At 33.8% G+C, this 15,757-nt stretch overlaps 1 protein-coding gene across 1 annotated transcript in view; it reads left to right on the forward strand.

The window, feature by feature from the left end:
• The window catches only part of LOC138691230 (zinc-regulated GTPase metalloprotein activator 1-like), a 344,216-nt gene that overhangs the window by 4,536 nt on the left and 323,923 nt on the right, over positions 1-15,757 (forward strand). Inside the window, exons 2-3 of the mRNA XM_069813038.1 lie at positions 3,064-3,160; positions 10,796-10,887. Of these exons, the coding sequence (XP_069669139.1) occupies positions 3,064-3,160; positions 10,796-10,887 (189 nt within the window). The remainder of the gene's footprint in view (positions 1-3,063; positions 3,161-10,795; positions 10,888-15,757) is intronic.

A 15,757-nucleotide genomic window follows, 5' to 3' on the forward strand; every position in this document is an offset into this window, starting at 1 on the left:
GAAATTGTAGGATTTTTTTCTTTACATTTCATTTTAGCCTATAATATATTAGTGATATATTGTAATGTCTTCATAGCATTAATATTGTACTTCAAAATAATTTTTGTACCAAGGAATTCTGATCAAGTTATGTGAGTGACAGAGAACTATAATGACAGAAATATAGCAATTTTTTTATAACTTAAATATGTTCTACAGGAATTATATTCTTACTCAGATATCACCATTATATTATGATGTCCAACAGAAAAAAAAAAAAAAAACATATCCCTTCAGTTTGCCATTATTGTGTATGCATACAGAATCCATGTCCTTGTCTTGTAATGTCCTCCTTGTTAATAAATTGATCTCAAATAACTATATGCCTATTTTCAGCCTTTCTGTTGGGCAATGAAATACCTCATGGAATGGAAAGACACAATTAAAAACAGAAACTATATAATTAAGAACCTGTGGTGAGAGTTGTTACATTGTAATGTGAATGACAGTGGAATGACCCTTATGCTAATGTGTGATTTTTGATGTGTACATGTCATACCAGTGCTGCATGAGTTGTAAAAAAGTGTGGAAATGTCATCAGCTTTCGTTTTTACTACCAGTCTGTTGTAAATTGACCAGTGTTGATTCCACGAACTAGCAGTGTGTATCACCCCGCATCACGAATGCTTTGATCTCCTCAATGCCCTGTGCTCCATAATCGCCTATAATGTCTTATATATGTTACTGTAAATGTACAAAGACCGGTAAATCTTAGAATTTACTGGTAAAACCTAACATTTACCGTTATGGTGCGGTAAAACCCCTAAATATCTTATTAGCCTAAGATTTTGAACTTTTACCAAGAGATGTTGGTAAATCTCAGGATTTACCGATCAGTTGTGGTAAAATCTTATTAATTTAATAAAAAAATCTTTACTAAGATTTGCTGTTATTCGCACTTTTACATATCCATTTCTGATTCATCTCTTTATTGTTGTTTTAGGATCTATTTAAAAACACAAATAAAAATCCTCAGTAGTGACTGAAATAATTTATATTTATTTTAAATTGAAGTTATTTAAATATTCTTACATTCCAATGTGATTATAATAAACAATATTCCGTATTAAAAATAGTGAAAAATAATATAGTTTTAACCACTGTCTGTTATATTATTCCGTACAAAAATGAACAAAGCTTTACATTCCCTCAAACAGTCCATGTCCATAAATAAAGTAAAATAGACATTATGAATGTTAATTCTTGTTACAACAAGGTTGGCTGTTATGACATTTAGAATTACACAACATGGAAGATGATTTACACAAACTTTTTTGTTCAACACTTTTTTTAAACAATTACATTTTTTGAACCTTTGTCCTCCAACAAAAGATAGTTTGCCAACCACTTCCCTTACACTAATTTCTTCTTTTCCTACGTCTTCGATGATGATAAAATTTTCTTTGCACAATGTAAATTGGTCCCTAGTGTACAATGATTTCAGTTTGCCAGCTTTGGTACCAAGTTTACAAAACTCGTCATCTTGAATATTTATGACCACTGCTATTATTGATTTTGCATCAATTTTTGCCCGGTCTATATTGGGTACTTCAATTCTCAAATTATGTCCGACTGAAAGTTGTGGAATTTTGTTAGAAGCGGCTGCTTTCATTTTCTTTCTTTGGCAGCCTCTCAGAACCGGTTCACTTTATCGATCTTGGAATTATGTCTGAACCTGCACAACGGAGGCAGAATTCTTCGTTCTGGACTCTTCGATCTAGCTTTTACCAGCTCGCATCGGTAAATCCTGAGATTTACCAACATTTCTTGGTAAAAGTTCAAAATGTGTGGATCTAATAAGATATTTCGGGGTTTTACTGCACTATAACGGTAAATGTTAGGTTATACCGGTAAATTCTAACATTTAGCTACCGGTCTTCGTACATTTATGGTAACATATACATTGACAGTGGCGACGTCAACACTCAGCAGTCTTATAACACGGCATGCATAGTGGCCTATAGAACATCTAATCACCTTTCTTGTTTTAAAAGTATTTTCTTTTCTTTTATTTTTTCTATTTACTTCATAATTTAGTCATGTCCCTGTTCAGTGCCATCGTGTTTTTACTTGTTCAACTTCTTTTCTTCTTATTGGTTTGTTAGGTTAGATAGTATTATTTTTATATCATTCTCTCAGATTGGTCTGATGTAGAGATTGGGAGGTGTGAAATGGAGCTACACACAAGACATGTGCCTAGGTGTTATCATCAGCAAATATCAGAGTATCTAAAAAAAAAGTATCCTTATATCGCACCATATGCAGACACTAAGAGGAAGGCAGAAAATAGGAAAGATTGGAGAATGCTGGGTTTGCAGTGTATGTATGTCACACCATAATGATCTTATCTCCATTGCTTGAAGAGATGATCCATATGATTTATAGGCCTAAATAGGAGGGAAGAAAGGCTACAGCCTTGCCTCACGCCCCTAATTTTATTATTGTCACCCATTGGAATAGAACCTCGAAATGAAAAATAAAGATGTTACCACTTTCAATATAGGCCTTTCTCATTGTCATATTCTCTTAATTTGCTATAGTCGCATCTGCATTAAATGTTCGTCATATCAATCCCATAAAGTTGGTCCTATGGTACGATGATATGGTTAAGTGTTTGTTATTTTCTACACTGGTGATATGGATGATTCTGAAGAATCAGAAATGAGAATTGGAGGAAGTGAAAACAGCAGCAACAACTTGAGAAAAATTCTTCGTGTACTACAAATTTCTCTTGCAATGACAAAGATTTAAACCCAGGCATTTGGCATACAAGTAAGACATTTTAGCTATTAAACTAATAGTGCACAAAAGTGTTGGACTGCGTTACCAGTAATTTTCAAGGAAAAGTCGCTCTTCCTCCTTCAGCAAACCGAAAATAAACGAACCTAACCTCATCTAACCTAGTTTAATTAGGTTTAGTTTAGCTTATTTTAGGCTAGGTTTGGTGAGGAAGGGAGAGTGATCTTTCCTTCACAATTACCGTGCTACTATTTCTGTTCTCTTAATTGCGGTAATGTGTTTCAGGAAGTGCCTTAGAGAAAAGTGTAGCAGTAGGACAAGCTGGTGAGCTGTATGAAGAATGGTTGGAGCTAAGAAATGGATGTTTATGCTGCTCTGTAAAGTATGTTATATCTCGGTATTATTTATAAATATCGCTCGTGATGTAAAAGAATTTCGCGGTGGTTGGGTTAAATAAGCATTGGATGTTTTAAGTGGGTTGTAAAATGAGTTTTGAAAATGTTTTGAAGCTTCTTACTGGGCCCTTCTTCAAAAACATAGATAACAGAAACACATGAATGACATCTCCAAATAAGAGAAGCATACTGTATTGGATCCTCTATGTTAAGATACAATCAAAACAGAACTAATGTTTTTCTTTCAAAATATTGCTAGACCCTACGTTTTTAATGTGTCTTTTATATGTGATGCCCCATCAGCAGCAAAACAGCTAGAGCATTAACTTTCCACACTGAGGCCTCGGTTCTGGGACTGACTTAAAAATGGCTTTTAAGGAACCTAAAAGTTTATTGCCGCCCTCACGTAAGTTCACCATTGTTCCTATCCTGAGCAAGATTAATCCAGTCTCTATCATCATATCCCACCTCCCTCAAATCCATTTTTATATTGTCCTTCCATCTACATCTCAGTCTCCCATCTACGTATTGGCCTTCTCCCAACTAACACTCTATATGCATTTCTGGATTCGCCCATGTGTATTACATGCCCTTCCCATCTCAAACGTCTAGGTTTAATATTCCTAATTATGACACGTGAAGAATACAATGCGTGCAGTTCTACATTGTGTAACTTTCTCCATTCTCCTGTAACTTCATCCCTCTTAGCCCCAAATATTTTCCTAAGCAACTTATTTTCGATCACCCTTAATCTCTGTTTCTCTGTCAAACTGAGAATCCAAGTTTCACAATCATACAGAACAACTGGTTCATTCCAAAAATGATCATCCATACATTCTTAAGTTAGATGCCATGGAACTAATCCACAGTACAAATAAGGATCACCTTCAAATTTATACAGATGGATCTCTAAATCCTAATAATGGGACATCAGGAGCAGGGTATTATATTCCAAAATATCAAGAAAGTTATTTCATACCATGTTCATCCTCCTCCAGTCTTGACACTGAATTGCTAGCTATTGATGCTGCTTTTCAGTGTGTTACTCAAATTTCTGAAAAATCTATTTGTATACTTACCAACTCCAAGGGAGCTATATTTAATATAATTAAATATGTACCAAACCTATATGCACATAGAATTATTCCAATTCAGAAACAACTAAGTAAACTAAATAAACTCCAAAAGGAAATAACATTTCAATGGATACCTAGTCATTGTGGTATACCTGGAAATGAGAAAGTTGATAATACTGCAAAACAGGCAACATATTTGTAACCAAGAACTCTTCAAGTGATATCTCTATCCAGTACTTTTGCTTCAGTAAAGTCTCATTTTATAAACCTATGGATCAACAATTCGCTTTCTTCTGACAAAGGAAACATTTTTAACAAGAGCAAGAACAGATCACATTGTCACACAATTGTACCTACACCGATTTCACATTTCTGATAATCCTACTTGTATGTGATGTAATAATCATGATGAAGATCTGGAACACATTCTTCTATATTGTCCATCCATAAACCCCAAAAGAAGTAAATTAAAATCATCAGGACCAGTTGCAGAAGACACAGCCCTGCAGTTTATATTGAATACACCTCAACTCTGGCTACTAGCAACAGACATCTATTATGAACACCGATCAAAATACCCCTCATTTCTCGTGAAAAACAACTGAATAGGCTATAGCGGACTTTACGTTGTCAGTAAACAGCTGGATACATTAAGAAGATTGATTCTTCTGTCTTTCTTATGTTAGGACATAGAGGAATGTGGTCCTTGTCCATGATAAGCCACCAGCGTAGCTCAGTCGGCTAAGGTGCTTGCCTGCCGATTCAGAGTTGCGCTTGGGTGCGGGTTCGATCCCCGCTTGGGCTGATTACTTGGTTGGGTTTTTTCCGAGGTTTTCCCCAACCGTAAGGCGAATGTCAGGTAACTATGGCGAATCCTCGGCCTCATCTCGCCAAATACCATCTCACTATCACCATTTCCATCAACGCTAAATAACCGAGTAGTTGATACAGCGTCGTTAAATAACCAAGTAAAATATAAAAAAAAAATTGTCCATGATTGTGTCCATGCTGTTGCATAGGGTACAATGTGAAGATGTAAATATGGACAGTTTATGCAGGTGAGTTGTTAACCAATCATATCCTGTATGAAACCGAAAGAAGGCTACAGCTTCAGTGCATGGGAACTCAGGAATTATGACACTGTTGTTGACTATATTTTGCCATAATTTATGTACCGGCAAGTTATAGAGATTCTTGTAAATGGATTTTCATGCTGGTTTTAATCAATCTCTTAGCTGAGTGGAAGGAAACTTTATGACTAGTTGTGTGTTTTTTTTTTAAGTTGTTGTTTATTGTTAGTAAAATAACTTGTACAAAAATACAATCTTAGTTCTTCCCTGAAGGAGTAAAAACTCGTGCTCAGGGAGATATCTAAACAGAAAGATAAACACAAACAAAGATAATTATTTGACACAAACTGGGTCAAGCAAAAGACAAATTACAGCAATAAATTAAATTTAAAAATACAATTTCAATTTTAACAATTTAAGTCATACAAATATATATACATATTAAATCAATATATATTCTTTAAAAATTAAATTCCTAACGCTATTTTTGAAATGTCTGATACTAAAATTTTCCAAATTTGGCTATTTATCAATTATTTTATTGTATAACCTTGGACCAATGTAGGTACCATGGCTCAGAGCCTTTTTTCGCTGTGACATCTGTCTTTTCATTTCCTTCCAACCCACAGTGTACAGGTATCCACTGCAAAGCAGTTTGTTTTTTGTAGTTCTGTTAATAGGTTTAATGACTAATGAATTTCACATAGTTTTAAAGACTGCTGTTTGATAGTTTGAATGGCTGACAATGAGTCACACAGAATTACTGCTTTCTTAAAACACTGGATTTGGTATAGCAACCATTTCATTGCTGTGTTTACTGCTTCAAATTCTCCTTCATAATGTGTTGAGATTGTGCTTAATGAAATGTAAAATGAGAAGAGATGACGTATCACACCTGATCCTACAATCCCATTTTTCTCTATGAAAGATCCATCTTTATATTTGTGTAGCCGTTCTGGTTCTGGATATTTGAAATGTATTGTTCCTAGAGTAGTAAGTCTTTGTATTTCTGTGTTCTTATATTTCTTGTATATATTTTTGATGAGGCTAGTTTGTACTGGTATATCTATGTAGTTTAGTAGACATCATTGTAGTGGGAGGATTTCAAGTTCGAGATAGAGTTCATGTTTCTGTTTAATTTATGTGATTTTTTTCTTATAAATCTTTGACTCTTTTAAGTATTGTATTCCAAAATATCAAGAAAGTTATTTCATACCATGTTCATCCTCCTCCAGTCTTGACACTGAATTGCTAGCTATTGATGCTGCTCTTGAGTGTGTTACTCAAATTTCTGAAAAATCTATTTGCATACTTCCCGACTCCAAGGGGACTATATTTAATATAATTAAATATGTACCAAACCTACATGCATATAGAATTATTCCAATTCAGAAACAACTAAGTAAACTAAAAGAACTCCAAAAGGAAATAACATTTCAATGGATACATAGTCATTGTGGTATACCTGGAAATGAGAAAGTCGATAATATTGCAAAACAGGCAACATATTTGCAACCAAGACCTCTTCAAGTGATATCTCTATCCAGTGCTTTTGCTTCAGTAAAGTTTCATTTTACAAACCTATGGATCAACAATTGGCTCTCTTCTGACAAAGGAAAAATTTTACAGTCTGTACAAAAGAAACCAAATGATCTGGAAATGTACAAAAACTTGCCCAGACATGTTCAAACATTTTTAACAAGAGCCAGAACAGGTCACATTGTCACACAATTGTATCTACACCGATTTCACATTTCTGATAATCCTATTTGTATGTGGTGTAATAATCGTGATGAAGATCTGGAACACATTCTTCTATACTGTCCATCCATGAACCACAAAAGAAGTAAATTAAAATCATCAGTACCAGTTGCAGAAGACATAGCCCTGCAGTATATATTGACTACACCCCAACTCTAGCTACTAGCAACAGGCATCTATAATGAATACCGATCAAAATACCTCTCACTTCTCGTGAAAAACAAAAACTGAATAGACTACAATGGACTATAGTGAACTTTATGTTGTCAGCAAACAGCTGGATACATTAAGAAGATTGATTGATTGATTGATTGATTGATTGATTGATTGATTGATTGATTGATTGATTGATTTGACTCTCTTAAATTTTTCTTGAAGTGCTTTGTACTTTCTCCAATAAGTGTTGTAGAACTAGGCAGTCTTTCAAGATGCTAAATAATTCTGTTATCCTTCTAACACATTTAATGCACACTAAATTGATTTGGTACTTACATAACAGGTTTAATTGATAAATCAATGAACTACTTGTATAGAAATGAAAATGAACACATTACAACTTCATTACAGACAACAAATAAAAATAGCTGAAAAATATGAGAAGCAACAATTTGCATTATACTGTTACATCCTCCTTTTGAATTGTATTGTCACTTGTTTTTCAGAACTACCGAAGATGTATCTCTGCTTGCGGTTGTGGTTTACATTACTGTAGAGGTTGATTATCGCGATCTAAGTAGATGACGGGTGAACATACCAGAGAGGTTTATCTGTTCAGTGTTCTGTGCTGTCTCTCAGTGGGCTAAGGTATTTTTCTCGATCAGCTGTCAATTTCATCCATGTTTTTGTACATCTGTTATATGATTACAATTTATTCTTCAACCATGTACTGAAGCAAGAAAGAACACAGTGATTCCATGTGTTCGTGCACAAAATGGTGGCTACTTTCAAATAGTTCGAACCGTCAGTGGAGTGTTCACCCTATTAATCAAGGAAGATAGGATTTGAGACAATAGCAAAACTTATTTGAAGAGCTAAAACACCATCTAGACAGATTTCATGCATATATTAGGTTCCATGTTTTTTAACTAGAAACATTTTAAATAGTTCTACAAGGACTAGTTGATGATAACTATAGATTGATTTCAATTGATGTTGGAGGATACGCAAAGCAGAGCAATGGAGGCACATTCTGGGCTTCAGTACACTCGAAATTATCGTGAGCTAGGAAGACAGTAGATGCACCTTTGGTATACTGGAGTGATTTCTGCAAATGAAGAAAATTGTTTGTGTATCTAATGCTCTGGATTTAACAATGAAGTCATCATCCTTCTTGCTTCCCAATATTTTGATGGAAGGTCCACAAATGTCCTAAGAGTTTCACAATTAGCCAGGTGCTCCATCTCCATGTCCTCTTCTCTGGTGCACAGTAAGCATTTAGGTGAATTCAGTACTCCAATATGATGGAGGTGTTTACTGAGGCAATCATGACCAGTAATCAATCTAAACATGGCCACGGCAGATTTTCGAGGTAGATCAGGAATTAGTTTTGGATCTTTGAATGATTCTTTCTGTTTTGAATTTTGATGTTTTGCGTGTTTGCTGTTACTTATTCTTTTTATGACTCGTTTTATTGATTCATATGGGAACTTGAAATTTGTTTTTAAGTTGATTATAGTTCCTTTCTTTGCTAACATATCTGCTTTCTCATTACCGTTCAGTCCACAGTGGGCCGGGATCCATTGGAAGACCACTTTTTTATTTAGCATTTGAATTTGTTTTACCATGCAATGAATTTCTTTTACTTTTTCCATTTTAGGGGATGTAGTTGAGCTGATGGACTGGATTGCAGCTTTGGAGTCAGACAGGATGGCTATGTTTTTGCACTGGTTTAGCCAAACAAATACATTTTGAAGTGTTGTATAAATGGCTTCAACTTCACCATCAAAATTTGTTGTGTACTTGCCAACATTTTTATAAAAAGAAAAGTATTGACAAGTAGCTCCTGCTCCAGCTCCTTCATTTTGATCCATGAGAGATCCATCAGTGTAAATGTACAACCAGTCCTTTTGTGGACATTTTCTATTAATTGTTTGATTTATATCTTTTTTGTTGAAGACTTCATCAAGATCAAGGCAGCAGTCTACTTTGAAGTTAAGTGGATTATATCGAGACATCAAGTTTTCCTTTTCACTTGGTATTTCTAGATTTTGTTGAAGCTTTTCTATCTCTTATATGTATCCATTTTGGGTCCTCAATGTAAATTTAGAATCTTTGTATCTACTCCATTTATCCCAATTTGGAAGCCTTCTTAATTTTTCATAGGTTAAAAGGGCTTGTGTTTCAAGGTCTGTTACAACTGGTTTATTAGATGTGATTCAATTGGAGTAGTTTTTATTTCACCAGTGATGACACGTAAAGCTTGGTTTTGAGTGCGTTCTAATATCTGTTGCATCCCAAATGAAAAAAATTGCTGACAGTGATTAGAGCAATTGTGTCCTGGACAACATAATCATTGCCAAAGAAGAGCATTTGTCGAGCGTTTCAGATCTTCCTTTCATCCCACACAATTCTCAACACACAGAGCTAAAATAATTTGAAACATTTGCAGATTATCATGTTGCTAATCCTTTAACACATAAATAATGGATAATTAACTACACTGTGAAATCAGAATTTAATGAGTTATTGCAACTCATAGCAAACATGGTGTGAATAATATTGTTTATCGAATAAATTTACAATTGTAAAAGTGTGTGACCAAGTTTTACAAAATCTTCCAAGTGGAAAACCATTAATAAATTACTTAAATCAAATATTTTTGAATGTATTCTCCAAATTGAAATGAATAAGCTGCAATATTACATGCAAACATTGGAGTTTGGTTAGCTGAGCATGTGCACAGTGTAATTCATATTTGTTTATGTTGCAGGTCTTACGTTGGATAGATTATAGTACTATGCATTCTCGTTTTATATTCCTCACACTTTTTTCGGAAAATTATGCCAAAATTGGGATGCATGTCTCATTCACATATCGATGGTCCAGAACCAGGCTGTTCCAAGTCCATTTTATTTTATTTTTTTTCAGGAGAGCTATTTTAAGCTCCTGACATTCAAAACTTCATGAAACAATTTGAAATAGCTTCATAGCATCCTTCTGGAGAGGAATATTTACAATATTGTTCGATTCATATATGCAGATAAGAACTAGAACACAATGAAACACTGATTTCTTTCTTATGAAAAGTTGACTTAGAACAGTCTGGTTCTCAGCCATTGATATGTTAATGATGATAATGTTTCTTTAGATTTTGAAATCCGAAATTAGAAATCTGTTTTTGTTATTTTTGGATAGCTGTTCATGTAAATGACACTGTATGTTCCAAAAATACCGCAATGAATTTTTTTTTAACGTGTAATACTGTATTTTCCCAAATATATTTTTGTGGTGAGAAAAGTTTTGCCAAAAATTGAAGTGTATAGCTTAATCGAGGGTGGGAGTTGTCTCAGAAAATACCGTAGTTTTCTGTGTTTTGTTTATTTATTTTTATAGGATACTTGCTAGATATTAGTGGTAGATTTTGTTTACCTCCTCCATTCCACTCTCCTGCAGTTAATCTGCAGTGCCATTCTCTTGAAGTCCTGTAGTCGTATGATGAGACCCACTGCAAGTGTATAAATTTGTATGGTTATATGAAGTTTGCTGTTTGTTTCAGAGATAATGGTGTGAAGGCAATTGAAAATTTGATGACGAAACGTGGAAAGTTTGATTACATATTATTGGAAACTACTGGCTTGGCAGATCCTGGTTTGTTACAAATATTATTTATTTTTATAGTAACCAATAGATTTAAATTTTTTTATAATATATAACAAGCTCTGTAACAGTACTTGCTATAGCTTGTTAGGGACAATTTTCAGATTTAATTTCAAATGAATATCACTCCTGAAAGGCAGCAAAAGTCATAATCATGATTATTGTTAGTTAAAATTCTAAAGAGAGAGATGAATCACATTTCACGTCAACATGAATGACGTTTGTAAGGTTTATACCAACAACATGTTGTACAAAATTGAATCATGAAAGAAATAAAGTGATATTGCTAGAACTGTAGATGGAATATGTTATAAAATACGTAGGAACACAAAGAATTACTTGTACTAACCACGTGAAACAAAATTAATGAAGAGAGAATATCAAAATAACTTCTGGACTACTGTCCAAGAAACTGAAGATCAAATTGTTCAAGCAGCTAAATAATGGATCAGAACTTTACTGTAACAAGCCACATGTTGTAACACTTCTCTGGTGGATGCTGTTAGTGACTAGGGCCCTGATGTTCATGACCGAAAAATATTAGAAAAAAGCATGCACTTATGACCTTAAAAACTGTGAAAATATGACCATAATATGTTCTAAAATTTTCTGACTCTTTAAACATGTTATCTTTTGTTCAAAATAGAATTTTACTCATTGTTTTAAAAATACAACGCTTATTTAAGTATTATCTGCATCATTAAAATTGGTCATTTATTTAATTTTCAGTCTAGAGATAAGTAAGATAGCATTCCATTGATTATATAATAAAAGCAATATACACATCAAAATTGTCTAAGGAACAGATGAAATTTTATAGAAAATTCCTTGTATACCCAAATAAATCATAAACATTGGGTATACATAAGTCAGTTATTCACTTGTTTATGCACTCTACTCGTTTTCACTTTATGAAGCAAACAACTAAACAGGAAGTGACATCATGTTGCTGTCAGTAGAGGCTCAGTTGCCACATAGATTATTTCTCTTTCCTCTGTCTTAAATATTCTTTGCTTCATTTTCACGTTGTAGCACTCAGGAGATTCCATGTTTCTTTTAATCACATAAAAACTGTGTGGATTTTTTTATTAAAACTCAATACAAATAATACAGAAGATTGATAAATGGGCAACTTACTAGTGTTATATATTTAAACATGTGGGCTTACACCTGTTTTGGTATATACACCATTGTCAGAACCTACTGGATCATAGTGTCATCTTGATATCGCTGCCTGTTGTAAGAGTGTATTTGTGTGTTGTAATGTGGAGTCAAATAGTGAGTGTATTCTGAAATTGATCTGTGTGTTGAGAATTTGATTAGGGTGTGTTTTAGTGTGTCTGTATATTTCATATTGTTCTAGTGTGTTGAGTTTTTGGTTTTTGGGTTGAATGTGTAGGATTTCCATGTCTGTATTTATGTTATTGTATGTATGGTTAGTATTAGTTATGTGTTCGGCATATGTAGATGTATGGTGTCCTCTGGTTATTGCTTTAATGTGTTCTTTGTATCATGTTTGGAATGATCTGCCTGTCTGTCCAATGTAGAATTTATCGCAAGTATTACATGTGAGTTTGTATACGCCTGTGTGGTTGTATTTATTTGTTTGTGTTGTTTGTGTGTTGAGGTGTCTTTGTAGTGTGTTTTCTGTTCTGTATGCTATGTTGTATTTTTGCTTTCTGAATGAGGATGCGATCTTATGTGTGTTTTTGTTTTCGTATGTTAGTGTTAGTGTTAGTATTTCTTGTGTTCATGTGTTTGTGTTTATTTTATGTGTTTTCGTGTTTGTTAAATTTTTGTTTTGTCTTCCTTATGATGTTTTCTATTATGTTTGGATTGTAACCGTTTTCTTGTGCTATGTATTTGATTGTGTTCCCTTCTTCATTGTAGTGTTGTTGGTCCATGGGTATGTTGAGTAATCTGTGTACCATTGTCCTGAATGCAGCGTGTTTGTGTTGTGTGGAGTGGTTGGATGTGTTGTGTATGTGTGTGGTAGTGCTGGTTGGTTTTCTGTATATTTTGAAAGTGTGTTTGTTGTCAACTTTTGTTATGGTGATGTCTAGGAAATTTATGGAGTTGTTTTCAAGTTCCAGTGTGTATTGAAGTTTTGGGTGTATTTTGTTTATGTGAATTCACCTTCAGCAAAATCAAAAGGAGTCCGATTGGTTTCAGCTAAACAGGAAGTAAATCAAATTATTGATAAAGGAAACGTAAAAAAAATTATTCACATTGGTGTAGTTTGTGTATTTGTCGTTTGTTTTCTTTGTATCTGTGCCAGTATATTATGTTGTCTGCATATTTGTTGTTGTCGTTGTTGAGTATGTATGTTTGTTCTAGGTTGTGTAAAAATATCTCTGCTAGTATGCTAGAAATGGATGATCCCATGGGCAATCCTTCGGTTTGGGTGTAGTATTTGTTGTTGTAAGTGAAATAGTTTTGCTTCGTGATGATGTCTGTAATTTGGTTGATTTCTTCGATGTGTTCTTGTGGTGTGTTGTCTATAAGCATTTGTTTTAGTATCTGTAGTAATGTAGCAGATATAAAGATCCTTTTGTTTTACCCAGCCAAAAGTGCCATTGTTTTGGTATTGCTATTTAATTGGATGTTGATTACAAGGGATTTTACTGTATCATGTAATAATGTCAGTAAACTGACACTGCTTACCATGGTCTCTAGTGGACAGGCAAATGAATGGCTCACTTATGTAGTGTACACCCAATATTTATGATTTATTTGGGTGCACAAAGAATTTTCTATAAAATTATATGTGCCATAGACAGTTTTGATATATGTATTACACAACGATGGAATGTCATACAGAAGTTCATTAACAAATCACGTACATTTTAAAACTTTCAAATGAAAATGATCTTATGTTTTCTGTGGGCAGATCTACGCTCAACATCTGAGGATGTTATTGGAGCATATCTGAAATAATCATTGCTGTTGAATTCAGGCTCATCTTCATCAAATGTTGCCGATTTACCACAGAATGGCACCAATCTTGCAGAGTGTAGAGTACTCTTGATTACGGTCAATCACACACTGTAGTTTTGTGTAAACACATTCACCAACTTCAACACGTGCACCTTTTAATTCACTTTTCACAAGCTGAAGCCCAGCACAGAGTTTAACGCCAGTTTCTTCAATTGTGTAAGTTAATTATTGTTGTTGACATTGTGTTAAAATATCGCTATATAAATGAGGTTCCCGTACATTGTGCTACTTGAAAATAGTGCCTTGACAGTTTTGATTGAGGAAGCTTCACCACCATTGAAACCTTTAACTAAAGATATAGACTCAAAAACAAAATTTGGGCCATCTGAATTTTCCAAGTTCCAGTTGAATCGGTAATTTTAGAAACAATGTAACTTTACTTTTCCGCAAAATTAGTTTTCTATTTTAATGCATTCATTGGACATAGTTGCGTAGTTCTGTATGGAAGGAACGCAATTTTCGGCTATTATCTTCCATATACTGCCAGTAAAAAATCGTGGTAAGTTTAGAAACAATGGAACTACTGTAGTTCTGTTGTTTCTACTATTAACAGTGGCAGCACTTTTACTTCATTTTTACATCTATGATGAAACTAAAGAAGGCCAGGACTCAAATGAAGTCATGTCTTTCCTCTTACGTTACATAGACAATGTATTGTCCAAAGATGGCAGAGAACTGCATTTATTTTTAGATAGTTGCGGGGGCCAGAATAGGAACCATACTGTAATTCGATTCTTAATGCATTGACAGAAACAGAACGTTTCAATGTCATCAAGCATTTTTTTTCATTACAAGGACATTCTTTTCTGTGCAATGACCAAAGGAAGTTTGTGAAATAATAGTAAAATCAAGTTCCTTCCGAAAGTTCTCTGTTACCGTGGTGGACATGGTGGACACTCACCTTATAATGAACTTCAAAGATTAGTGATCTCATCTTTATAAGAAGATAGTTAATTCTTCAGAAACTGAACATCTTCCAAGAGACAAGCATACTTCATTTCAAATAAGTACTTTCAGATAATTTAAGTGCACAAAAGAGTTCTCTGGACCTGTAATAACAGCACCGTTTATTGGGACCATTTTTGAGCACATTCATTTTTCGAGATACTGGTAAACGGAATGTAACTTTGCCACAAACTAGGGCTTACAGGGATGAACTGAAACTAAATGATGCTAAAGTGAGTGACCTTAAGAAAATCTTTGCATTATATTCCTGAAAAACAGAAATCATTTTATACTGACATTTTGAAAAATAATTCATAAAAGTAGTGTGTTTTTTTACGTTGAACACTAATGTAAACCTAAACTGTATGAATTAATTTTCATGCACAAATCTTTATGTAAAAAAATGAGAACATTCATGTCAAATATGTAATAATCTCAAATAATTTTGTTTAGTAATTGACAGTTACAATGTAAAAAAGTGTCGTTTGTAACAGTTCTTTGATTTATTTATTATTTATAAACTGGAATTTAATGAAACTACAATATAAGATAAACACTTTGTCTGATATTTTGTGTTAAGTTAATAAACAACATACGCTAAGTCCTGAACTTTTGGGCTTAAATTTAATACATTATATATTATATTTTGTATTTGCATTAAAGGTTAAATAATCTGTTTAACAGTTCCTTTAAATGTGCAAAAATTCCACTGAAGTAGCTACCTGCAAATTTTCATAAATTAGTTTTTTGTCATTTGTGAAAATTTTATGTTTGTGGAGTTACGTTGTTTCTAAAATTACCGATCCAGTTATAACATACTGCGCATGCTCATGGGCCACCTGAATTTTCCAAGTTCCAGTTATAACATACTGTGCATGCTCATGGGCCACCTGAATTTTCCAAGTTCCAGTTATAACAT

Source organism: Periplaneta americana, chromosome 16, assembly GCF_040183065.1.
Source record: "Periplaneta americana isolate PAMFEO1 chromosome 16, P.americana_PAMFEO1_priV1, whole genome shotgun sequence".
NCBI classification, from domain to species: Eukaryota; Metazoa; Arthropoda; class Insecta; order Blattodea; family Blattidae; genus Periplaneta; species Periplaneta americana.